This window comes from Centruroides vittatus, unplaced genomic scaffold (genome assembly GCF_030686945.1).
Source record: "Centruroides vittatus isolate TY-2023 unplaced genomic scaffold, ASM3068694v2 scaffold_324, whole genome shotgun sequence".
NCBI lineage: Eukaryota > Metazoa > Arthropoda > Arachnida > Scorpiones > Buthidae > Centruroides > Centruroides vittatus.
Window position 1 is genome coordinate 5263806 of NW_027122701.1, and position 26791 is coordinate 5290596.

At 31.7% G+C, this 26791-nt stretch overlaps 2 protein-coding genes across 2 annotated transcripts; one reads left to right on the forward strand and one right to left on the reverse strand.

Annotated features, from left to right (window-relative positions):
* Positions 1-1100: 1100 nt before the first annotated feature.
* On the reverse strand, positions 1101-12698 carry LOC136988284 (histidine protein methyltransferase 1 homolog). The gene is made up of 8 exons (XM_067286167.1): positions 12473-12698; positions 9859-10009; positions 8553-8641; positions 3736-3807; positions 1591-1742; positions 1413-1511; positions 1235-1350; positions 1101-1162 (listed from the first exon to the last, which is right to left on the reverse strand). Exons 1-8 carry the CDS (start codon positions 12623-12625, stop codon positions 1125-1127), a joined length of 870 nt encoding a protein of 289 aa, XP_067142268.1. The 5' UTR covers positions 12626-12698; the 3' UTR covers positions 1101-1124.
* A 1281-nt stretch (positions 12699-13979) lies between these two features.
* On the forward strand, positions 13980-26100 carry LOC136988285 ((3R)-3-hydroxyacyl-CoA dehydrogenase-like). Its single transcript, XM_067286168.1, has 2 exons — positions 13980-14230; positions 24949-26100. Exons 1-2 carry the CDS (start codon positions 14080-14082, stop codon positions 25539-25541), a joined length of 744 nt encoding a protein of 247 aa, XP_067142269.1. The 5' UTR covers positions 13980-14079; the 3' UTR covers positions 25542-26100.
* The last annotated feature ends 691 nt before the right edge of the window (positions 26101-26791 follow it).

The window sequence follows — 26791 nt, forward strand, 5'->3', positions numbered from 1 at the left end:
CAGATTACAGCTTCACTATAGCTACCTGTAATATCAAAAACAATGAAATATGTTCTGCAAAAGTCTGCAAATTATGTAGACTTTTGCAGAAATTAAAATGCAGGCACAGCCAAAATTATCAATTTCCGGTATGGAAAGGCAACTGGACTTTGCAATTTATTTTATATTGAGAATTCAGATTTATGGAATCACAGTTTTTAGTAATGAGAAGAAATGTTTTGCCAATGTCATGGCAAAACATTGATATAATGTTTTGCCATGGCCATTGTGAAGTCCAGATTTAAACTCAATAGAAAGCCTTTAGGATGATTTTGTAAAAGTGGTTTATACCAATAGAATACAATTTAATGTTTCTGATCTCAAAAAAGCAATTGTGATTGCTTGCGATGAAATTGGTCTTAAAAGGCCAACAACTCTTACTATATCCATGACCAATTGATTGATTGATGTTATTTGGGTTAATAGTAAACAAACTAAGTATTAAACATTGTTTTTCCCACTATGTTTTGTTTTTGTTGTACATTTTTGTTCCTGGTCTCAAACTTTTTCCAGACAAATTGTGAGCAATAATTTGTTATATTTGAATTTCTTAAATATGAAAATAAGGTTTTACTTTGTATTTGGTTTACAGTTATTTTACTACTTAAATAACAACATATTTACTGGAGATCAGTTAATTTTAAGGAAAGTTTGAAAACCCAAGTGATCTCAAACTTTTTTCCAGGACTGTGTATGAATGTATTTGAAATATTGTAAAATTCCAAATATATAAATATATAAATTTTTTAAAAAAACTTGTCAAGGTGAATCTGAAGAAGTAGGAAATCACTTGTAATTATATACACATAAATATCTAATATTTTTAATACATAACAATATAATTCACCTTTTTAATAACAAATTTTTTTTTATAAATTATGCATAAAAAGTAATAACAACTGTTGATGTAGGGACAAAACACTTACATACATAAATATTTTGTATACAATGGTAATGAAATTGAGCAATACAATTTTTTAATGTCACCTTTCACACCCATGAAATGCTTTTTTCAATGATTTACTCACGCTTCAAAAAATAAAGATTTAAAATATCAAATAAACAAACTGAAATCATTTTATTCATTATCTGAATTGGAGAAGTATAATTTCTCTTTGAACACCTGAAAATATAATTAGTAATGAAGCATTAGTATTTTAAACAAAAATTCCAAAAATTAAAATATGATAATTACCTATATTAAAAACCTGACAAACTTCAGCAGTAAATACTCCTTCTTTCCCAACTTCCTCTTCAAACTGACGCAACCCACCGCCAACTCCAAAATAATATGTTTTTGCAGCTAAATAACTGTTAAACGAAAAAAAATATTTAAATAAAATATGATGTTAGTTTGATTTTTTAATACTAACATTCTTCCATTAGATTTCAGTGTAGTTTTCATAAGTTGAAGTAAGTCCTGTTGATTTGCAGGATTATAGATTGTTTCTGAAGTTAAAATAATATCATATCTAAAAAAATCAAAATTATTTATTTATAAAAATATAAATTATCATCTGATATTTAAATATATTTATTGTTTTCACTTACTTTGGACATTCCAAAAAAATTTTATTAAAATGATCATGAATACTTTTCCAGTCACCGGCAAAAAATCTACACAACTTTGGAACTTCTGTCATTTGTTCATTTACATTTAATAACACATTTTTAATGGTTAGATGTCTCAGGACTTCTTCATTCTAATAGAATACATTAACTGTTTAAATATTATATGAAATTAGAAAGAATATATACAGTGTGTGCATTTGTACGTACACACTGATATATGATACACATATACGCACATTGCAATACAGTAGAATCTTGTTCTAATGGATCATAAAAAAACAATTTCTCAGAATAATACATTTTTCCCAGGTCCTGCCAAATCAACGTAATTTTACTTTCTTTTAGTAAATCAGTAACTCAGAATAATGGATTTTTTCTAACCCCATCTATTGTAAACTTCATGATTCTTTGAACTTTAAGTTAATATTTAGATGTTTCCAGAAATTTGTAGAGTTTGATGATGCACTTGTTACATCTGGGATATGTATAATTGAAGAATTGTATCAGCTGAGAGAATCAGCTGATCAACTGATATGATTAAGGACCACCTAGTGAATATTCTGAGGCTAGTTCAAGTGTAGTGCCAAAATTTAGCAAGGCTATATTTCCAAGTCGTAAAGACTTTCCTGACAACTTTCAGAATAAATGAACAGGCTGTACAGTACATGACATTAATAGATAAACACTTACTCGAAAACCTTTAAACGTGCAGCCAAATTTATTAACTTCAAATGTTTTCGGTCTTGTTAAAAAACCTTTCTTAAGAAGAAAAATATGTTGTAAAATTCGAAGACAGTACGAATACAAAAACGAAACGGCTTTAGAACATTTTTGAACGATATTTCATTGCAAAATTACTTGCGTCATCGTAATAAATAACTAATATAACAATATGTGCGCAAAAAAGGGAAGGAAAATAAAGAAAAGAACGAAAAAATAAGAATAAAAATAAAAATAACAGTAAACATCGGGATCGGGATGAAAAAATATACAAACAAAGATTCTTGAACTAAACAAGTGAAGTGCTATATAAAGAAATAAGGTTAAAGGCCTTTGCGCTTTCTGTTTTAAAGAAGGTCGTATTCTGAACTTTCGGTTTCTTCCATTTTCATGGGTTTAAATTAAGCTTGAATGCCAAGCAGCCAAAACTTTAGTGGACTCCTGGAAGTTGATGGAGAGACCTTAATTTAAACCCATGAAAACGGAAGAAACCGAAAGTTCAGAATACGACCTTCTTTAAAACAGAAAGCGCAAAGGCCTTTAACCTTATTTCTTTATATAGCACTTCACTTGTTTAGTTCAAGAATCTTTGTTTGTATATTTTTTCATCCCGATCCCGATGTTTACTGTTATTTTTATTTTTATTCTTATTTTTTCGTTCTTTTCTTTATTTTCCTTCCCTTTTTTGCGCACATATTGTTATATTAGTTATTTATTACGATGACACAAGTAATTTTGCAATGAAATATCGTTCAAAAATGTTCTAAAGCCGTTCTGTTTTGCATTCGTACTGTCTTCAAATTTTACAACATATTTTTCTTCTTGAGAAAGGTCTTTTAACAAGACCGAAAACATTTGAAGTTAATAAATTTGGCTCCATGTTTAAAGGTTTTCGAGTAAGTGTTTATCTATTAAGTTATATGCAGTCTTGGAACAAATACATGACATTGCTAATATCAATGGTTGTTGTATTCAATAAGCAGAAAAGCAGCATGGAAACAAATCAAGATAGATGAGTTTTTTAACAAATTGTGAAATCAAGTAAAGTGATAATGAGCATATGTAATTTGCCTCTTTTTGTGCTTACAGTATATTTAGTTTCTGTTAGCTTTGTCATACACACATATGGCATAATATACGATCTTGTTAACATAGATGTTTCCATAGAATAAAGAATAGAGATAAGAGATTGAATAATTTGAAGTAATAGTATTTCTTATATGTAGGGGGTTAAGACAGAAATTTTTTTGAACAATGGATATTTTCCTGGGTGTGCAGGAAAACTGTTGTTCACAATATAATGGATTCTCATAGCAACAGATGTTTTCAGCAGCCCAAGCAATCCATTAAAACGATTCTTCTGTAATTTGAATTTCCTATAATTAAATGTATTGTTATACTTGCATAATCTTGAAAATCGACATTTGCTCCTTTTAAATAAGCAAAAATCCCAGCAAGTCCTGCTCCACAACCTAGCTGAAATAAAATAAATTAGAAAAGATTAATAAATTTCTATGTATATGAAGCATGCACAGGCATACCTTGCAGCCTTCTCCCCATTTAACATTTTTCCAGTAAAATGTCTTGTCTTTTGATTTTAATACTCAAACTTCATAGAATATGCACATCCCTCAGTACATTTTTGACCAACATTTATACACTAGACTCTTATTAATCCAGCCATTCCTTGCACAGAGAGATTACTAAGAATGAGCACACCTAAAGGTAATGAATAAGTGACCCAACATTCTTTGGTACTGATTCCCTTTTGACAAGCATGCAAATATGGTATGCCAACACAATACTGTACACAAAACTGAACTTGAGCAAACAAGAAAACAGCCAAATGTCAAGAAAGAAAGTGTATCTTGGATGGTAATTATTCTGATTCCTCTCCCGTCACTTACAACTCCTGTAAGAAAGTATGGTCATGCTTTCTTGATGTCAAAACAGTAATTAATCAATTCTACAATTTACAGTAGAAGTGTCAGACATTTTTAAAAAATATGTTGCAATTTATTCCTAGCTTTTTTTTTTTTTTTTTTTGTAGATGTGCTTTCCATTTAAAATATTTTTGTCAGCATTTTGTTTCCTAACAAATCTCTCTATTACTATGTATTATTTTCCATGTGATAACATGTAATGTAATGCTTGTATTATGGCATGCAGACTGTGTGCATTACTTCATACAAAACAAACATTCATTTAAAATATTGTTTGGTGTTAGAAAATATTTTAAACCTTTTACTTATGTATAGGTATTTTTTTATGTTTTGGTTATGGTTTAGGAAATTGATGGTGGATTTGATTATTATTGTAATGTATTATAAATTTTCCCATTTAAAATATTGAGAAATAGACTCCCAGTTAATGTTTTCCTGCAGAATGTCCAATTTTCAGGAATGGATGAATGACATTAAGCATATATCAAGCCTTTGCTTGACATATTTTTTATACACATATTATTAAAAGAATATGAATTAAGTGTTTATATAATATGTATTAAAAATAATATTAAACAAACTGATTATTCAGTAACTTTATACTAGTAGTAGTGGTTTGGGAAGCTTTGATCACAATCAAGAGAAATCTTGACACACTTTGATCACAAAATTAATTTTTAAGATTTGTTTTAATATTATTATAAAATTAAGTTGCAGTGATAATTTAATTAAAATTTTTCGAGTAAATTAAATTAAGATTACAAATAATTTTTAAAATCTGATGAAATAATATTTTATTAAGTTGCACTGATAATTTTTAAAATAAAAATTTGTTGAATAAATTAAAATTACAAATAAGGAACTTCTCAAATGAAATTATTTCAGATCAAAAATTTGTCAAGTAAATTAGATTAAGATTACAAATAAAAATTTGTCGAATAGAATTATTTCAGTTCACAAATAATTTTTCAGGATATAAATAATTTTTTAATAAAATTATTTTCAGATCAAAAATTTGTTGAGTAAATTAAGATTATAAATAATTTGTCGGGTAATAGTTTTATTATCAATACTGAAATTAATTTTCTTGATTGATATTCGGATACACAAAATAATATAACACTGAAATTATTTTGAAAAGATTTTTACGTTACAGTTTATTTAAGTGTTTCCACTTTTTCCTTCAGTTTATCTAAAGTAAGACACATTTCTGCAAGTAAGTGCAGGAATAAATTTTCACAATTGCTGACAATAATTCTTGATTTAATTTTTGATATTTTAAAATGGGACACCAAGAAAGTTGATTTTGGAACACGACAATAAATTGTTGGTTAAGTTTTTGGTAACGAGAAACAAAATTCCAGTTTAAGTAATCTTGTAATTTGCATAAAGTTGTGGTTTTTTATTTTTCGTATTTTAAAACTTTTTTTATATCTAACTTATGTATGGAGAGGATAACAAAATTATCTGAAAGAGGTTGGAATTCAGCAACTTTATTCCAATCAAGATGTTCCGAAAAATTAATTAAGAAATGTTCATCTAATAGCTGATGTTGGCAAATTAAATCCCATTTTGCGTAATCAATATGTTGTGTGATAAACGAGATGGTGAATATGTAATTTTTCCATATGTATTTCCAATTTAACTTATCTGCAAATTCTGAAATGAATGTGTGAGATAAATCATTTTGCTGACTGATGATATCCTAGTCAACATAATTTTTAAAATGACGAACAGTATGTTCTTCTAATGGCAAAGACGAGAAAGTTTCCCAGTCAAAGTGGGTTTGAGTATTGTCTATAAAGAAATAAACAATCCTTTTATATTAGGAAATATTGTTTATTCAAATTGAATACAGATTTAAATTGAGTACATAACAGTGGTATAGCTAGGGGGTGCGGTAGGTGCTGTTCACACTGGGCCCCTGGAAAGCGGCCCAGTGTGGGGCCCCAAAATCACAGGAAAAAAAGACCTGAAAAATTTTTCACGGCAATCAGAACAAAGCAAAATTTGGCATTTGGCTGCTCGAGCTGCTGGGGTCTCTATTACACAGGAAAACAAGAAACTCTAATCTAGTTATACACTATATAAAACACTACACAAAAATATTTTAGTCTGTTTACATAAACAAAACAAAAAAATACCTAACATTGCTGTATCTTCAGAACTTAACCTGATTTGTCAAGATGGACCAATGGAGCCTATGAATTTTAATCATCGATACAAATTGATCGATTCAGTACTGAATATAGAAATCGGTCTCTGAATCTTCTTAACAATTGGAATTAGTGTTGCAATTTGTGAGAGAAGCTTTTCCAAGCTGAAGCTAATTAAAAACTACCTTGTTTGTTTGTTTAGTTATGGCAACGCAACACTTGGGCGATCTGCCTTAGGTGGGATGGTTTCTGGAAAACCTTTTTAAGGGAAACCGGCCCTTATTTAGGCGTTACAGACGTGGAAAAAACCCAGTAAACTCCACGTGGCTAGCCGGTTCAAGCGATGCGCAAACTACCAGTGTTCAGGGTACAAAGACCACTTGGCCACTGGTGGGCCTTAAAAACTACCTGAAATCGACAATGAGCAACCTGAGATTGACGAACCTTGCCATTTTATCCATTGAACATGAAGTTACTGATTCCATCAATTTTGATTCTGTTATTTCTGATTTTGCTAGTCAGAAAGCTCGTAAAGTAAGTTTTTAAAATTTAAATGTAACCTAATATTATTTGTTTTACCTCGCACAAAACGGAATAAATAAATTCAAAAGCCAAAATTTACAGAAAAAATTACTTGTTTTTGTTTGAACGTTCCCGATTACTATTACCGAAAAAGGATACCTCTGCCAAAAATTTTTTTTTTGGGGGCCCACAAATCTGGTTCCGCACCGAGCCCGTAAAACCCTAGCTATGCCGCTGGTACATAATACAGTTTTAAAATCGAGTACAACATTATTTTCGAGAAAAGTTAATTTCAGTACATTCTCCAAAAATTTCTTGAAAAATCTCTGTCAGTGAAGTCTAATGAAGTTGTTTCTATAAGAGTTGGATGCATATTTTTTTCAAAAATTATTTGAGCAATAGACATTCTGGCTCTAATAGTAACATTTTCTCATCCAAAATTATACATCAATACACCAATGTTTCCATGGAAGTCACAATCAATTACCCATGCATTAAGTATATTATTATTTAAAGTTACAAAAAATTTCAGGACTATTCTACCACACCAGTTGTTGGACATTTCAATAGCCAGATCTGTAAATATTAGTTTTCGTTCATTTGGGTTAATTATGATGTCATAATTACAAAATAAAGCATATCCAGCTGCTCCAGCAGAAGCTTTTTCTGTGATTTTTAGATTCGAATAGTTTTTTAAAATATACAAATTCTAGAAAAATAAATTCAAAAATATTTATTACATTTTTTAAAATATACAAATTCTAGAAAAATATTTATTACATTTTTAAAAAAAAATATTTATTTGTTACATTTCAAACAGTCACACTTTATAAAATATTTAGGAATGATTGGAAAGGAAATTTTTTCATTAATTATAAAAAACTTGCACTCATAGGGTCTATTGTTTGGTAATTTTATTGCTGCTGCTTTATTACATGCTTGTTTCAAACAAGAATAAGTTTTGTTGCACATGGTGTGAATTTGGTAAGTTTTTTTTTACACACCATCAAAAACCCATATTGGGCCAATGATGATGATGATGATGATGATGATACTGCAAAAATTAAAAATAAAATGACCAAACGATAACACATCTATTTCATTATCTAGAATGAATTTTTTATCATAAAATGGAGAAAGAGAAATTTTACTTTGTAGATATGCCGTTACTACATGATTTTTGCTTTTAATTCTGTATTGCTGATGTCTTAACAGCTCTGTATTGAATAAAACTTCTTTATATTTATCATGATTAAGTGTTTTTACAACAGATTTTTTTAACCCCCTTAGCAGTTTTATTATATTTTGTTTATCAAAAATATAAGAAAATTAATTTTGTGATCAAATCTTCCCAAACCACTACTACTTATACATTAATTTATGCATATATATTTACCAAAATTTAATAGTACTATTAATTTGCATCTAACTTAAATATCAGTCATATTAGATTTGGTCTTCATCTATTTTGTTTGTGATATAATTTTAACATAAACTTAATATTTATTCTTTTTTGTGTGTATAAATAATGTTGTTAAAATAAAATTGCTTAAAAATAAAGGAAATATCAAAAAGAATTTAAATTTGTTGTTATACTTACATCCAAAATGTTCATTCCTTTCTTTACAATATCATTTTCTTGTAAATAATTAATTAAATCTAATGTACATTCCCAAATTTTCAAACCTCCTGTAACAACATAATATATGAATTATAACAATTTATTCATCATATAACAGTGACTATTAATTTATGTTTAAATTATATGAACTTAAAATAACACATGGCAATCATATTTAAAGAAAGTACAAAGAGAGATCAGTGTCACATCCTGCCATTTTACTTTCAATCAACAAATGGCCAAGTGATTAAGATGTTAACCTACTGCTCTGGAGGACCCAGGAATGGATCTGGACAGATAAAAAAATTCCAGGAATTGTTCAAGGGGCCCATCCCAGATATATTGGGCTCCATCCCTCACCAACTGGTGTCCCTTTGTGATCCTGGATTAATCCAAAATGAACTTAATAAACAGTCCTCTCGATGCCCACAGGACAGAGAGAATCAGAAAAAGAGCCTGCCATTTTCCTCATTTTGTTTTGCTGAAAATTACCAATATTCTAATGTTAGAATATTCTGTTCTATAGTAAATCCTGTTTGCCTGAAGATGATGAATATAAGTTCTTTGTTAGTGAAAATAAAAACTGTTAACACTGCTTTCAGTGTTGTTTTTACTTTCTTTCATGTGATATTTGGCATGAGATTTCAAGTTGTATTGTGGAATGAAAATGTTAAATTTGCCATTGAAGTAATACATTGAAATTAATTATGCTTTGTTAAACAGATTGATCATTGATTATTACTATTTTATATGAGAATTTCACATAAATAATTATAATAAATTATGATATAGATGATATAGTAAGGAAGAAAAGAGAGAACTGTATTTACATTAAAAATATTATATATATATATATATATGAGAATTTCACAAATAATTGTACACATTTTCAGATGATTTTAAATTAAAAACTAAATTAAATTCATCTTCAAGTGTATTTATTAAAAGATTAATTTTTTCTGTTCTTCGCTTATATTATCACACACAAATTATTCACAATTGGCTATGGCTGAGGCCTCACCTTCTTCAGTTGTCTCAACTTACTACTCATTACTATTATTTTTGTTCTAAATCTGTATCTTTATAATGCTTCAGAGGAAATTTGAGTTGGACCTCAAAAAAAACTTAAAAAAGATGTTGATATATTTTATAGGTAAACTTTTATTTATATCTTAACTCATAGACAATAAAGAAATTTGCTACAAGGATAGATTTCAAATTAATATAATCAATAAATCCTAATGCAATTCAAATTATAAGTCTAATTAATAATATAAAAGTTTACCTTCATAAATTCCAGGAATTAAATCAGAGTGATCTTTATTCGCTAACTGAATAGTATCCAGTGTATCTGACTGGATATCTTCACTACTAATGTAAGATAAAAAACAGTCTCCAACTCTCAAATTATTTATTTTATATTTATCACCTTCAATCTGAAAAATGTTAAGATTAATTAATAATTGAAAAATTTAAAATATTAAACAATAAATTATATATCATACAGTAAATGACCAAAATGATAAAAGCTAAAAAGAGTTAATTTTTGATTCTTACACAGTAACTAATACAGAACATTTGTTATAAGTAGCTGTAATGAATTCCACATTTTTTTAATATTTAATTTTAGCCTGTAAATAAAAAATATTAGCAAAAAATTTAAAGAAAAATAACAGGATCTCTGAATTATAACATAATACAGGGTGTCTGAAAATTTACTGTGCAGTGAGAAATTAGTAATGACATTAAAGTCATATGTACAGCATTGCTTAGTTGTATATTCCATGTTTCTACTTTGTGGTAGATGGCATTAGTGTTTGCTTGCAGACATTATGGTTTTTATACTACAGTTTTCAGAAGACAAGACTTCTTTGCCAATCACATAATCTCTTGGAATCTGGCCAGATGCCCAAAATCTGTTCTCACGCTTTGTTATGAAGCACAACTAATCATGTTTCTGTCAAGAGGTGCCTTTTCTGATGGTGAATGATCCTCAGAAAGTCTCACGGGAGATTATTCTGCCACGTAGATCTCGATATTTTTCCCGAGCAGGCTGCTCTGTCCACAGCCTTGTCGATAGCTACCATGAGTGACCCACGGGCAAATAGGAGACAAGGAGGTGACTCGGGCTGCCAGACTGATTACACTGACAACAATGATTTTGTTTCGGGCTCAAAATTAGCATATTCTTATGTATTTTCATCTGCTGAATTCAAAAATCTCCATAAAAATGACCGATTAGCTCTTGCTGTGGAGATACAGTGATATGTTATTTTTTAGAATATGCATTTGTATTTTGGAGAAAATTTATTTTTTGGGAGTTGTCACACTTCTCACACTGAATAGCAAAACATTCTCCATATGTTTGTAGGTTATAAACATAATAAATGTAGCTATGACTTTCAGTTTAATATTGCTTCTGTTTTTCTTGGTTAAAATTTCTGGTTTTGGAGTACTTTTGAAGTGTAATACTGGTTATACCAAAATGCCACAAAAATGTGTAAATTTAGTGAACAATTTTTGTTATATTCGTAGTGAAATAACATTTTCGTCACAGAAACACAATCTGATGACTCTTCTGAAGACTGCCTATCACCATTATTTGGGTATAAAAGTAGGGGCAGGATAAGTCATGGGCTCCACGTTGCAACTCTTGTTCAGTTATACTACAAGAATGACTGAAAAATAAAAAATGATCTACGGCTTTTGCTGTCCCTAAGGTTTGGCGGGAGCCTACAAACCATACAGATGACTGCTATTTCTGCTTGACTCCACTTATAAAGGCAGGATTTTCAATGAAGAAAAAAGAAACAGTTCAATATCCAAATATTCCATCTGCAATTCGACCTATTCTACATTCAGATAGTTTACCAGTTCCTACTCCATTCCAATATTATGAGCTTGAAGTAGAAAATGAAGAAAGTGTGGGAGAAGAAGAACCCAACAAGCGTTTCACATTCCATGATCTTGATTTTGAGATAAAAAATGATACACTGCAGATTGAATTAAGTGAAATTGAGTGATCTCATTCAAGATCTAGTCTTGTTAAAGAATAAAGTGGAACTTCCAGGGTCAAGACTACAGCAACAGAGTCTTCTCCAACGTGATGTCAGGGTCTCACAGTAGAGAACGTCAGAGGGATCTGATTCCTTTTTTTGAGAAGAAAAACAATCTGGTTGTTTGCTGTGATGTTAAAATGGCTTGATGAAATGTTTGAATTTAAAATTCAAACATTTTCAAAAATTCAAAAACACTTTCAATGTTGTTAACATATGTAATTAAAATGTGTCATTTCTTCTTAAGCCATTAAAATCAGATACTGCCACCTCTTGTATATAACAGAAACTAGAGCTAATAAAAAGTTTTCTTTGTCATATTCAATTTTATCACCCCAAAATTAGTAAGATTCCACTCATGAAATAAAGGAAACATTCAAAAACATTTTTTTGTTGTCCAGTGTTATCAGGGAAGGTGGTGATGAAGATTTTCAGGACAATGTTATGAGGACTGAATGATGCCTGACTGCTGGCCTCCTGCATCATTGCCCAACTGAAGAGTTTTGTATATTCCCAGTGTTTTCACTGTATATAAGCTGCATTTGGGATCAACCTCCATTACTTCATTGAGATTGGTGTGAGGGATAATCATGCCCTTCACCATGCAAACCAGAGACTCGACTGCAATTGTCCCTAACATCGACCAGTTTGGCCACCCGAGGGAATCGTGTTTGCGCATATCTGGTCTTCAATTCGTGAGAGGTGGTAATATAGATTGTACGTCAATTTGACGTCAATTTTTCAACTTTATTGTCAAACTGAATGACGTAAAATTGACGTTAAAATGTGCACCTTCTGGAGAAAACGAGCATGAATCTGTTATTAGTAATTATACCATTATACCTTTAATGAATTATTCGGAATAACTTCAACAAACTTTCTTATATTTTCTTCTTTCTGTAATCGTTCTGCATGATTATTAACTTCGTCGTTTCCACTAGACAGCCATTCGTTTATTTCTCCTTCAGGTTTTCTAAAATTAAACTTAAATTCCATTTTCCTTAATAAATTTCAAAGTTGCAGAAATAACTCCATTTTCGTTCAAGTTATTAGTGCCATCTACAAACAATGATATATAATCTTGAAATTAAAAAAAAAAATTGAAGGGAACACTAGGAAAAATAAATGTTTAAAAAATACTTAGAAATAATTTTTTTTGAAAAAGAAAATTGTGAAAATTTTATGCTACAATTATTAATCTTAACCTACTGGCCGATTGCCTGGTAAAATGGCTTTAACACAGGTCGATGGTCGCGTGGTCGCATAGTAAAATAGTTTCTTATAATTTTTTTTTCTTTTTTTTTAGACTCCTTTCTCGCTGCGTGCACTAAGAGGCTGTTTTAGCAGGCCCATTATGGGTTTGGCCAAATCCACAATGAGACGGTAGGGTGGTGAGGGACGAGGCCTGACATATCCGGAACAGACCACACCGAAAAATTTCGAGGGTTTTCGATCCGTTTGGATTCGTTCCTGGGTCCTGCAAAGCGGTAAGCTGACAGCTTATCTGCTCAGACATTCAGCCTTCAGTTTCTTATCATTTTGATGAATTTGGGACATAATACGACAATGTTTCCTAGCCCGCTTGCCGCAACAATTGTGTCACGAGAGTGTCTCAGGCGTGTCGCGGAAATATTAAATATATTTTTTTTATAATTTTGTATAAACTTTTTAAAAAAATTTTATTTATCTTTTATCCTTTTATCGCTGGCTGACCGAACGGAGACCGAAGTATTCACTAAAATGCCGATTGTTACAAAATTTGCGGCATCAGCATACTCCTTCATAAAAGTTGCGTGCGTCTATGCATATATATATATATATTTTTTTTTAACTCTTTGCGCCCTGTGGATACTAAGAGTGCCTCGTTTAGCATGCCCACCTTGCGGTAGGCTGCCACGTTGACCGCTCGGCCATCCACCCGTCAAACATTTCGATTCTTAATAGTTTACAATCTTGTAATAAATTCTTTAGGATAATTTTTGTTTTATATTTTATAAATGCTGTTCACCTAACTGAAGAGGGCCATTAACACCAGGAGCCGAAATGCATTTTAGGAATATATAAGGCATTAACTGTTTCGAGTATGTGATATCCTTTTTAATGTAATAATATTCTACGTATGCGTCATAAAGTACTGTAGCCTACATTTGTATTAAATTAATTTTAATATAACAAATTTAAGAAATGGCAACATTAGACAAAAATTGTAAAATTTATTCGAATAAATAACTGAATTTAAACGTGAGATTAATTTTGGATTTTTAATAGCATTTTATAAATCAATTTGGCAAATTTATCAGACAACAAATATTTCTTCTATATAATATAGCAACCATAGGTGGCTACTTATAGTATTACGTCATGGAATTGTAAAGATAAACAAGAAATCACGTGTGAAAACGTAACAGGAAAAGGTAAAATCACTGTAAAGAAATTTTCATTAATTTGAAATGATGCTGGCAGGAAGATTAGCTCTTGTTACAGGAGGTGGAAGCGGCATTGGTCGAGCAGTTTGTTCTCTGTTTGCGAAAGAAGGTGCCAGAGTGATCGTAGCTGATATAGACGAGAAAGCTGCATTAAATACTTTGGAAGTAATATCAGGTTAGTAGAAGTCACATAATTAATCACATATTTGAACAATACTATACAGGAATTGATCTAGTGGGGGCGAAAGAAAAGCATAAAATGCAAAAATTTTTAACGAAAAAACTATTCCACTATCCAAAATCTTATGTTTTGTAATGGAAGTGGGTGGATTTTTGCTCAAGTATTCTTATCTTATTTTCATCTTATCAAATATGTTCACCCCGTTTTAAAACATAATTTCATTGGATCTTTATCTCGATTAGCCAGTTTTGATTTGCCAGTTTAGCAACTAAAAGAAAAGTTAAGTTTCACCTCAGCCTACAATAAAAATAGCCTAGTCAAATGGGGAAATCCCATAGAAGAGTTGTGTCCAAAGGAAAATATTTTCTCCCACTAGATGGAGCCACACAACGGACCATAACAACACACACTGATTAAATTATCCTAGCTACATGCTGTAAAACAAAACAGTAACTCAAACTTAGGATACAGCAAATTATTAATTTATTTAATTAAGATTTTGCCTGGATTTCTGCAGAACAGTCTAAAACAATAGACATATTATCAATAATCATCTAGACTGTTAAATGCAATAATAATTAATAGGGTAGATGTACAGGTACTGTACTTGTTGTGGCCACATTAAGACAATTTCCAACTTTAAAAATGTTTTTATATTCTTACAATTTTTTAAAGCAATGAAACATAGTGAAAACAATGAAAAAACATGTTCTCTTTCACTTTATTACATTAATTGTTATTAATTTTAACATTCTATAAACAAAATTTGGAATTTTTTAAAATATTGCAAAAATCACCAGTTTTGACCATGCCTATACCAGTTCTGGCCCACCTGTGTACCAGTTGTGGCTACCCCATGTTTAATGCAAGTAAAACTATTTTACGAGAACATTTTTTAATATAATTGACAAAAACTAAGCATAATATATAGTCAATAGCCTCTGAATATTATTCCAGCTTTTAAACTAGGAAATGACCAACAAAAAATATTTTGTAGTTTTATACCCATCAAGTCTATAATGAGGATAATCAAGGACATATTTTCTGGTAAGGTCTTACCAGAAAATAAGTTCTAGCATGATTTTTCAGGATGCTCATAATATGAACCCTATCCCTAAAGTAAGCCCCGGTTAAGATAGCCAGATGGTCGTATTTAATATGTCTGTTGTAACCCACAACAGATGTACTGAATTATAAAATAATAATATTAATATATAATTAAATATAAATTATAATTATTTATGTTATTTAACCAGTATTTGTAAATACCCGAGCAAGTGCCTTTGGATGAGACATCCCCTGAAAATAAGACCTAATGTGTCTTTTGAAGCAAAAATTAATATAAGACCCGGTCTTATTTTCAGTGAAACATGGTAGAATTTATTATTGGATCAAATGATAAACAGTAAGGATCTGATAGCTGAGTATATACAGTCAACACAATCTAACCACCTTTGTTCAGAATGGATGGATACAGGATGGCAGATTAGAGAGATACTGTAATAAAAAATCTTTTTGTTGGTAAGTCTTATTAACATGTACACTGGATACATGTAACGTTGAGGATGGTCTTTAAATATGAACAAAAATGTTAGTCATTAAAACATTTTGCTATATTATTTTTTTTTTGTTTTAATTTAAAATTTTTTAGCATTTGTTGTTCTGTTATTTCTATTGCATTCCTAAATTATTTGATTTTTAGCTTGTAACCTGAGAATGGTCTTTAAAAATGACCATAAATATTAGTCATTAAAATTTTTTTTTTGCTATTTAAAGGTTGTGTAGAGGTTAATATTTATTGTAAAAGTTTGTTTTGGTTAAACTGGATATAGTATTAACTTCAAACTCATCTTAGATATTGATTTAATTATAATGGATACATTTAGCAGAGATATGACTTTTTAACCAACTTGATTTTAAAAAATATTTAATTTTTATTTGCCATATTTTTGTGCCTTGTAGTTCTCTTTCATGATATACAATTGCATGCACATATAATTATGTGAGCAATGGCCATGACATGTCCAGGTTTTGCTCTTTTCTGCTTCCCAAAACCTTTGAATTTTAAATAAGAAACTCAACCTCTCCTTGACACTGGGGGTGAAATACTAAATCTGGAACCTTTTACCGGTGTAATTTGTGTGAAAAACCTTCCTTTCACAAACATTTTCAGGAAGATTTTTTCACACAAATTACATCAGTAACAGGTTCCTTTGAATTTTGCCCAGATACTCCAGCACTTTTCCAATGAAAGAAATTCTAGGATCAACTTCTTCATCATTGTTATCCTGTTTGCCATATCTTTGGTTTCTCTCTGCACAAATTCATCAATCTCATAACATGCAATGAACCTTAAACACTTCCAGCAGAAAAATGTCATTCAATTTTTACAATAGCAAATATTTTCAACTTCTTCAGAGGCCTGCACCAGGCTTACATAGAAGAAACATAAATGCTGAGATTTCCAAATTTAGAATGTTTGAGACTGTTCTTGTACATCATAATATCAATGATTACAGGATTTTTGTGACATTTTACTGCTGGAAGAGTGTTTAAGGTTTGTTGCATGTTATTGGATGAAAAAGTTCTAGCTTTCAAAATATTTTTGAGAACTTGTACGTCATCTTCAACTTAAAGGATATTGTGAGAAACTGGGGGTCCATTAATATCAGTTTAAACCCCTTTAATCGGCGACGGGTCGGTAAGGCCTGCTCACTTTGTCACTGGATGGCTTTTCTTCATAGTTTGACATAAGAACCTAAGATCTTACATTGGGTTCTTTTTCTGACACCAGTTAAGAAATAACGCATCTTAATATGCAGTTCTAGATGTCCGATGGTGACGTATAATATACAACTAGAGGGCGGAGTCGCAGGTATGTCAACAGGCGTCCATGATTAGAAAAAGGCAAGACTTAGACACTTCAACTAAATACAACAATTTAATAAGCTAAAGCAATGTGTACATAGAAGCTACAGCATTAAGTCTATATACAATTACAATATTTGTCTTTGTTTGATAATACATCTAAGATCTGACCGATAACAACTATCTAAGCATTTATAAGCTAATTGACCGAGAGAAAGAGTTTACAATTCTATGTACAGTACCTCATGAAAGAATTTGAGGGTGTACTATAGATTACTCCCTATGGAATTTCAGGACTTTGATTATATATTTGAACTCGGGACCGAGATGAGTTCAATGGTACCCTATTTTTGGACCGGAGATGAAAAATAAAAAAGTTATCACACTTTTTAAGTTACCATACTTTTTTAATGCTCTCATGCAGACGGCACTGTAGTTGCTAGTATTGCCATCTTGCGGTAAAGTCTGCAAACCGTGACGTCGGACTATGGTCATCTCCCGGAGCGTTAAACACGCGATACGAGAGCGGAGAGAGCGACGCGACTTCCGATCATCGCGCGATCGCCATTTCGGTTAATGTTACTTATGGCAGCGAACATGGTGGCCCGACTGACCTCTTGTATGGGCGCCACCACACGCCGCCATGTGCTAAACTAGTGATCGATTCACGGTAGTTTTTGAACAAAGTAAAAAAGGGAGGAAACGTCTACTAAAGGCAATTTTAATGGCAAGCGACGGGACTCCCGATCGCGATAGCGAGGCCGACTTAGCGGAGAGCGACGCAACTCCCTATCATTGCGCGATCGCCGGAAAAAAGTATGATAACTTTATTTTTTGTCTCCAGTCCAAAAGTAGAGTATTGTTGAACTCGTCTCGGTCCCCTGAATTCAGATATATACCCAAACACATGAAATTCCATAGGGAGTAATTTATAGTATACCCGAATTTGATACTTCTGATCTGTTTCAAACAATGTAGGCTAGATGATCGTTGATCTGGCTGAGGTCGGTAGGGGGTATCTGGGGAACGAGTAGATGATCTAGACGATACGTCACACAATGTAAAAGACACTTCTTGGTGAACAGTTGTGCCGAGGATTGGGTGCGCGGCTATTATATCCCCATAAACTGTGGGAGTAAGGTCAGTTGACCTTGTTTTCTAGTGATGGCACTTCAAATGTGTCATTGACAGGCCAGTTAGGACGGTGGGAATCTGACTTGTTGTCAGATTTGCACCATGAGATTTGTTTACATACTGACGTTCTCACATATCAACAATTAGTTGTTATAATTTTTTTCTCGATTAACTCCCAGTATCTCACAATATCATCTGCTCAAACTAAAGGACATACAGTAGCCAGAGAAATTGAAAGTTCCTGGATTTCTGGTGACAGTGCTGTCTATCTTCAGTGACATCTGGATGTGTGAGACCAATATGCTTTCAACAATTGGAAATCATCACTGAAGTTGCTTTCTGCCAAGCTTCTGTTATCAATTGAATGGCATCAGTAAGAAGGAAATTTCAATTGCAGTTTCTCCTTCCTGGCTCTCCAGCTTTGATCTGGTGTATGACTAGTTTGCAACCCTTATTTCTGTAGTGTGCTTTGAACAATCAGATTATACCAGCATCAATTGGTTGTAGCTTTGATATAGAGTTAGGAGGTAAGATGCACAAACATACATTGCTGAAATTGTCATGTGTATGACAAGTTGCATTGTCCAGGATGACAGGATGAGTAAAACTTTGTCTTTTACTCTTCATTTCATTGATAAATATAATCATTCAATCAGCCATTCATTAAACTCAGTTGATGTTATCCAACTTTTCTTGTTCCAACAATAATAAACTGGATTAAAGTGCTTGAAAGATTGCAATTTCTTTGATTTTCCAATTACCATCAGTTTCTTTTTGTCACTTCCATCAGCATTTATGCAAAAGATGATGGTAATCCTTTCCTCATATTTTTTTATCTCTCTACTTCTTGAGAAGACAATGTTGTATTGGAAAAGAAACAGAAAAATAAACAGGTTTCATTCATGCTGTATCCAAATTGTACTCACTCATTGCTTTTTACAACTTTTGCTGCCCTTTACAAAAGTTTACAGATTGACAGATCTGCCTTCCTCAGTAATAATTTTTTTGCAATCCCATGGCACTCTTTATACTTGTATAGCCAGCTATTGGTGCAGTGAAAGTCTACAATGTTGAACTTTGTGAATAAGTCCTTCACCTGAAGCTTAATTAGCTCATCTGCAACAACAGCATCAAAAGCATTTGCTTACTCAGTTTACAAATTGAGAGCTTTTTCTAAGTTCCCATGTTCAACCTTCCCTTCTTGGTTAACATAGCTATGAACTTTTTTGTCTTTTCTCCCATTGGTCTGACTCTGACAGAATGTCTCCAACTTTTCAGCAACTAATGTTGACCCTGAACTCTTGAGAAAAATGTTATGTGATAGACTTCTGGGTCTTTGAAGGATTTTTGGAGATAATAAAGACAAATTTGCCTTTTCTGATGAATCTCCATCTCACATTGAGATCTCATTTTTAGTCTGCTGTGCTTTTACTGCAGGTGTAAACAATAACATGTTAACCCAGTGAACAAAGAAATGCTGTCCTCATTATGTGACAGACCTAGTAGTAAAAGTTATATACTATGTATAAAAAGAACACAGAGGGCTCATTGATTTTTCTTCTATACTACTGATGAGGTCATAAATGACTAGTTTTTCCTTAGACAAGTTAATTGGCTGGGCTATATTGAGGACTTCATTCTGCTTGTGCTACTTGATGTCTCTTCCCAGTGGCCATCTTGAAGCAAACTGGAAGACATGCTGGGCAGGTTTTTTTTGTACTCAGCCACCTGTATCCCACATATATTAAGAGGTCTGCTACTGTCATAGAACTTTTCCTGACAGTACATGTACAGACAGAACAATTCTTGGAAAAGGAGCAAAGTATTTTTGCACTATCTTCTAAACATTTTTTGGGAAATGGAGTGACTTCATATCAGAGCCTGACATGAACAAAGTAACCTGCACTTCTACAGATATTGAACATTTGAGAGAATGGGGTAGCCACTTGGTCAGGGTCTACTTTGTAGACAAAATACATTAAACTTTACATAATACATATTAATTATGCAAATTAATTCTAGGCTCCCCAAAATCCATCAGAAGACTCTCAGCTTAAATGTGATTGTATAACATGAATGCTGTTGTGAAGAATTTTAACGATTTTTAATGTTTGTAGACATCGTAGCCTACAAAAAAGGGTTGACGTCAAGATCATTTTTAATTTGTAAGTTTTTTAATTGTATTCATCAGTTATTTTTAGAAGTTTTGCTTCAAGTCGCTGGCTGTTTTGTGGTTCCTGGACTGGGATAAAAGGATATTAACAGGCAAAAGGACTCAAACTTTGTTTTGTATAGTCTAAATTTTCATTAATGAAATTTCTTCCAAAATAATCTTGGGCTTCTGTGTACAATTATAATGTATTCATTCAACAGAGTCTTTGTTATCCTGCTCCACGTTTACAATACTTTTTATACTTAACTATGACGCACCATATGTCATCTATCTCCATTCCCTTATTTAAATTACTCTTATCATCACAATAATTCATTGTGATATGTTCTTTGAATATTTTCCTCTTTACAGAATTATGCTATTTCTATTAATAATCTTATTGCCACTTTATGCTCTTTTAATCTTGCTTCCAATGGTCTTTTAGTTTCTCTTACATAATATACTTTTTCTCTACAAGTACAATTTAGCCTATAAACTACTACTAGAATATTTAAATTATTTATTGTTTTCTGGATCATCACATTTTACATTAATCCTGTTTTTTAATTTTGTGGTTAATATTATATTAAGTTTATTAAAATAATTTTTATATTTTTAAAATAAACCATGCATATAAGGGAGAGAGATTTATTTGAATATCCATTAAGTAAAAATTTATATATAAAATTTGGTATAGAAGAAAAATTTTTTCCTCGAGTTAAAATATTCAGACACAACCAACTTTGAAGAACAAGACATGACAACTATAAAATATTCACAAATAAATAAATTTATTTATTTATTTGTGAACATTTTGATTGGGCACGTGTACAAGTGATTTTATATACTACTACTGGAGTTTTAAGTTCATCTTCTTTCTCTTTGCTATAGTTTCAACACTGTAGTAAATATAATTGTCAAATTGATAAAAATAATATAAAAATATTGTATAAGGAAAATAATTCAATTAAACAAAGAATCAAAGAACAATATAGTATAATAAAATATGTAAATAATGTTAATTTAAATAAAGGGATGGCACTGGATACATGCTGGGATAAGATAGCATGGTATAAAACACCAACAAGTAGCTGATGTAATTCCACTGATGAGGCCTGAACTAAAGGTGAAATCCATGTGTAAAAAGTTTTGAAGGTTAAATAAATTTATTTATTTGTGAATATTTTATTGTTGTCATGTCTTGTTCCTCAAAGTTGGTTATGTTTGAGTATTATATTTTTTGAAAATTTTAAATTAAAAATTTATACTTTAGTTGACATTGTTCTTTTAAACTGTAAAGTTTGCCAACCAGGGAAGGGTGAGTCAGACTCCAGTCAAAATGATTGAGGGATAAAAGACTGTATGTGGATGGTGGTGGACACACACTAACTCAAGCACCATTACAGTAAAAACCCGTTTATTAAAATTTGCAAACTGGTGGCTTACAAAGTCTTTCAGAGAGATGCTCCTACTCAGATGATGATCTTCTATGGTAGATTCTCGAAGAGTTGTCGGCAGCTCCGGAGCAGTGTTGTGGGTAAGTCTGGCGGATGAGGATGATGATCACCTGGAGCGAAGACAGGATGATGGCACACAACACACAGTGAAAGGAGTGCACAGGTCACTTGGTGATGTACAAAATGACAGAAACCTGCTTTTGTCCTTGAAATCAAGGGTATTTAAATGATTTCATCCTTGAATTTCTTATTCTGATTGGTTCTGTGTCCCTCTTGTCATTTCCCAATTGATCTCCTCTCTTGTTTCCAGGTGGAAATAAGATCAGATTAAGTCACAAGAGAGGTTGATCTGGGTATTCAACTTGACACCATCTCTCAACTCTGACAGGGAGATGTTGATGGAACCTGAAAACCCCACCCTCATATTTTAGATCATTATGGTCTCCATTCTGACATTTTGGAATTTTAACTACTAAATGTGAAATTTTTCTTTCATTGAACTTTCCAGTTTCCCGACTCAGTTTAACTTCGATATTTATATACAAGCGTCCAGAGTCACAGTTCAAACTCTCCAGACTGACATTGATCTATTCTTTAACATGTATCAGAGTCACACTCGAGACTTGCATTGTTTATGTTCACGTCACTTCATGCCATGTTCATTTAACACACTTTCTTTTCTGTATTAAAGATATATTTTTAAGACTAAAAATTAACAATAAGTTTGATTAACAATAAGTTTGGATTCAGCCTGGAACCTCACAAAACTCTCTCTTAAAATCTGTGGTTCTTGTCCATATTTTGGCTAAAGCTTTAATGAAATTATTCTTTATGTATAATGGACAATAGTATTTATAATTAATTGTTTTTTACATATTGTTCGAGAGAAATTGGATCAGTTGCAATCTCAAGTTGTCTCCACCCACCCTACTTGCCAGATCTAGTGCCAAGTGACTTTCACTTGTTCTCCAAGCTCAAACTTTTCCTTGCCGGAACAGAAAGAAATTTAAGTCAGATGAAGAATTTATTGCTGCAATGGAGCAGTATATTGATGACTTTGAAGCTGATCATTATAGAACAGGCATAATGGCATTTCAGCAAAGCTGGTACAAGTGTGTTGAATTACAAGAATACGCTGAAAAATAAAAAAATAATAATGTACAAGGCATGTTTTTAAGTAAGTACTGTTTTGATATTAAAAAAACACAACTGCAATTTTTTTAATAATTTTATTCTTACATGAAAGCCTGTACCTTAATCTATTTTTCAACATAATTTTCTCCAATATGAAGGCACTTTTCATATTGTACAACCAGCTTCTGAATTTCATCCTCATTGAAACCTGCCACCTGATTTACCAACCACTGCTGCACAGAGTTTTGACATCATCGTCGTAGAGCTGACTGCCTAGATGCCTTTTCAAGTTGAGGAACAAGTGTTAGTCACTAGTCGCTAGATCAGGGCTATACAGAAGGTGATCAAGTTGTTCCCAGCCATATGATGTGATAAGATCTCGGGCTCGTTGAGCCATGTGTGGTCAGGCATTGTCATGAAGCAAAACAATCCCCTTACTGAGCTTGCCACACTCTTTCTTTTGGATGACGAAATCGTAAAGCGTCTGTTTTCTCGAACTTTTGCAACAACTTTCTGCACCAAGTCTTCAGTAATGACAGACGGTCACCCACTACACTCCTCATCATGGACAATAGTATGGCTATCTTTAAATGCTCTAAACTATTTTCTTACCATTCCATCGCTCATAATATTTTTTTCATACACCTCACTAATCGGCTGATGAATGTCAGCTGCTTTTACGTCTTTTGCATTAAAAAAACAAATCACTACGTTGTTACGATATGTACTGGTGGTGACACCAGCGGCGAACGAGAGCATCGGTCGTCAGTTGTCTGTCATACCACCCACCATGTGTATGTCCACTTGTAATGTATTTAATTAATAGTTTATAATAAATAGTTTGTAAACATTACGAGTCTTAAATACAACCAAGATCCAACATTATAACACACGTGTACTTCACGATTGGCAGGATTTTTAATTGTCTGAGGCATTTTAAACACACACAAATAAACATAAAATGAACAATTGCTTCCGTAATTGCATCTGTGGCTAGCCAACAGATGTAGGTACTCAGCGCACATTTGCGGAACACCAACCGTAGCACTGCAGCAGTCCTATTTTTAAATGGTACTTACTTAAAAGTTAGTGAAAACGAGTTAGTACATGCAATGAGTTCAAAATGAGAAACATGAGTTAGTACACACCATGTACTAACTCATGTTTCTCATTTTGAGTCATATGTCCCATCAAATCACCCTCGTAGTTATTTAAGGAAACCAAAGTTAAGTTATGGCAAAACATTTCTGACCTTTATTCGGACCAACTTCAGCCCACTGTAACATTTGAAATGAACCCAACGTATACAGTGTTCCTGAATCTTATGAAATTTAAAGTTTACATACAATAAATTAATTACATTGGTTAAATAATTAATAAATAAATAAATAAAAATTAAGCAGTATGGAATAAAGTGTAAATCGGTGGTGTAGCGAACATAACTGGCACCCAGGGCACAACACTTTATTGGCACCCCCTCCCCCTCCAGAAACACATATAGTTTGTCTTGGAGACCATTTAAATGCTCCTCTGCGAGTAGCACCTGGTGCATGATACATCCCCTTGCCTGCCTCGCTATGCCACTGGTATAAAAATGCTTTTTATTCTATGTAGGGAAATAAAAAATACTTATTACATTTACTTCATCAAAAATTGGTTGTATGTAATGAAAGCACACACAAATATACCCAAAACCAATAAAAGGAATAAAATTATTTAATGATACAAATGTTTTTGGCTGTTTCTAACAAACATCATCAGGTATATCTTAACAAACACAAAACAGAACTTTATATTTAAATGTATTTGATTGTTTAACATTGTTCTGTTCAGTATTCAATAAATAATTTTACTCCTTTTACTGGTTTTAGGTATATTTGTTGAGTTTTCATTAATAAAATACTTTTTAAATTAAAGTTTATTTCAATCTATTGTTTTCTAATTGATATATATTTTTTTAATTACAGGTGATAAACATCAAGCAGAAACAGTTAACGTAACTCAATCAGACTCTGTTCAGAATTTGTTTTTGAAAATTAATTCCAAATTTTCTTCTACTCCTGATGTAGTAGTGAATTGTGCTGGAATTACAAAAGATTCATTTTTGATAGATATGACAGAACAAATGTTTGATGACGTTATTAAAGTTAATCTAAAAGGTACATATTTAGTTATGCAAGCAGCAAGTAAACTCATGATCCAGGAAAAAGTAACAAATGGCTGTATAGTTAATATATCCAGTGTTGTAGGTAAAGTAGGAAATATGGGACAATGCAATTATGCTGCATCAAAGGCTGGTGTTGAAGCTCTTACAAAAACGGCAGCTAAGGAGTTGGCTAGATACGGAATTCGATGCAATGCTGTTATGCCTGGTTTTATTGACACTCCCATGGTATCAACTGTTCCAGAGAAAGTCATGGATAATATTTTAAAACAGACACCACTCAGACGGAAAGGAAAACCTGAAGAAATTGCCGATGTTTGTGCTTTTCTAGCTTCTTGTAAAAGTTCTTATATTACAGGAGAAATAATTCAAGTATCAGGAGGATTATATATGTAGCTATGTTCATTTGAAAATATCATTTGTAGATGATTTGCATATTGCTTTAAATATGGAATTATGGCAAAAATTTTGATACTAAAGAGTTTTCTTATCAATTTTAGAAAATTTAGACAATAAAATTTGAAATCATTATACTAATTTATAGTATTCTTAAATATGAGCTATTCTATTTTGGGATGTAAAATGAAAAATTAACTATTAAATATAATTAAAAATAATGTGATAAAATTTACTTTAAATATTAGAAAATTACAATAGATATGAGAATTACAGCATATGTAGTAAAACCTTATTAAGTTGATCTGTGTTAACTTGAAGTAGTCAACAAGTCCCAAGCTAGTATATATGGTTTTCCATACAATATGGTTTAGTTGAGTCGAAATTTTCAGTACTTTTAACTCAAACCTATTTTCCTTTGTACCCTCTACCCTTTGATACAGTGATTTTCAACCAGTGTGCTGCAAAAATTTTTGAAGGTTATTAAATAAATTATTTTTTAAAGAAACCCAAAGAACAATAAGTGTAAATGACAAAATTAAAACCTCTTTAAATTGATTATACGAGTTTTTCATTGTTATAATAAACAAACATATACATAATGTAGTAAAAGATATGTATTCATAAGCAAAATTTTATGCGTATAATACCGAGTTATCTCATTTAAAATGAAATTTTCTTTAAATTAAAAATGTATCTATAATTTAGTTCAAATTATTTTAACTTCTAAATAGCAGGACATCGGGCAGGTTTCTAAAGGCAATTATCATACCACCTTTAAATGCATGTTAAGACTTAAATGTTAATTGCTTTTCTGATGTAAATGAAAATTATTAATTTAAATAATTATTGTTGTCGCCTGCTGCTATTTTAAGGAACAATAATACTGTTCTATTTAAATTCACAAAAAATATAGGCAAAAAAAATTAGGTTAAGTGGCAAGTAATATGGTGATAGAATGTTTACAAACACAACTTCAAATCATGTGATATTTTCCATGGGAATTTACTTATAGATTCAAGTAGGCTGTGAGATAGAAAAGGTTGAAAAACACTGCTTTGATAAATCCTGTGATCTTCATTTTTCCTTATATTCTGTGTAAATACAGACAGTTAAGGTAAACACTGCAGTTCCATGTAGAATATAATATCAGGCCATTACAACCTTGCATTGACATCATTTTACAGTAAGTTACTCACATTCTGATTGGGACACGAGCATCTTGACAACACCCTCAAAAGTACCTTAAA

Coding starts and splice junctions, on each gene's coding strand:
- LOC136988284 (XM_067286167.1), bottom strand. CDS start 12,625: ATGGAATTTAAGTTTAATTTTAGAAAACCTGAAGGAGAAATAAACGAA. Junction 3,808..8,552: donor AAGGAATGAACATTTTGGAT/GTAAGTATAACA, acceptor ATTTTATTTCAG/CTAGGTTGTGGAGCAGGACT. Junction 1,743..3,735: donor ATGTCGATTTTCAAGATTAT/GCAAGTATAACA, acceptor GTATTCTATTAG/AATGAAGAAGTCCTGAGACA.
- LOC136988285 (XM_067286168.1), top strand. CDS start 14,080: ATGATGCTGGCAGGAAGATTAGCTCTTGTTACAGGAGGTGGAAGCGGC. Junction 14,231..24,948: donor TACTTTGGAAGTAATATCAG/GTTAGTAGAAGT, acceptor TTTTAATTACAG/GTGATAAACATCAAGCAGAA.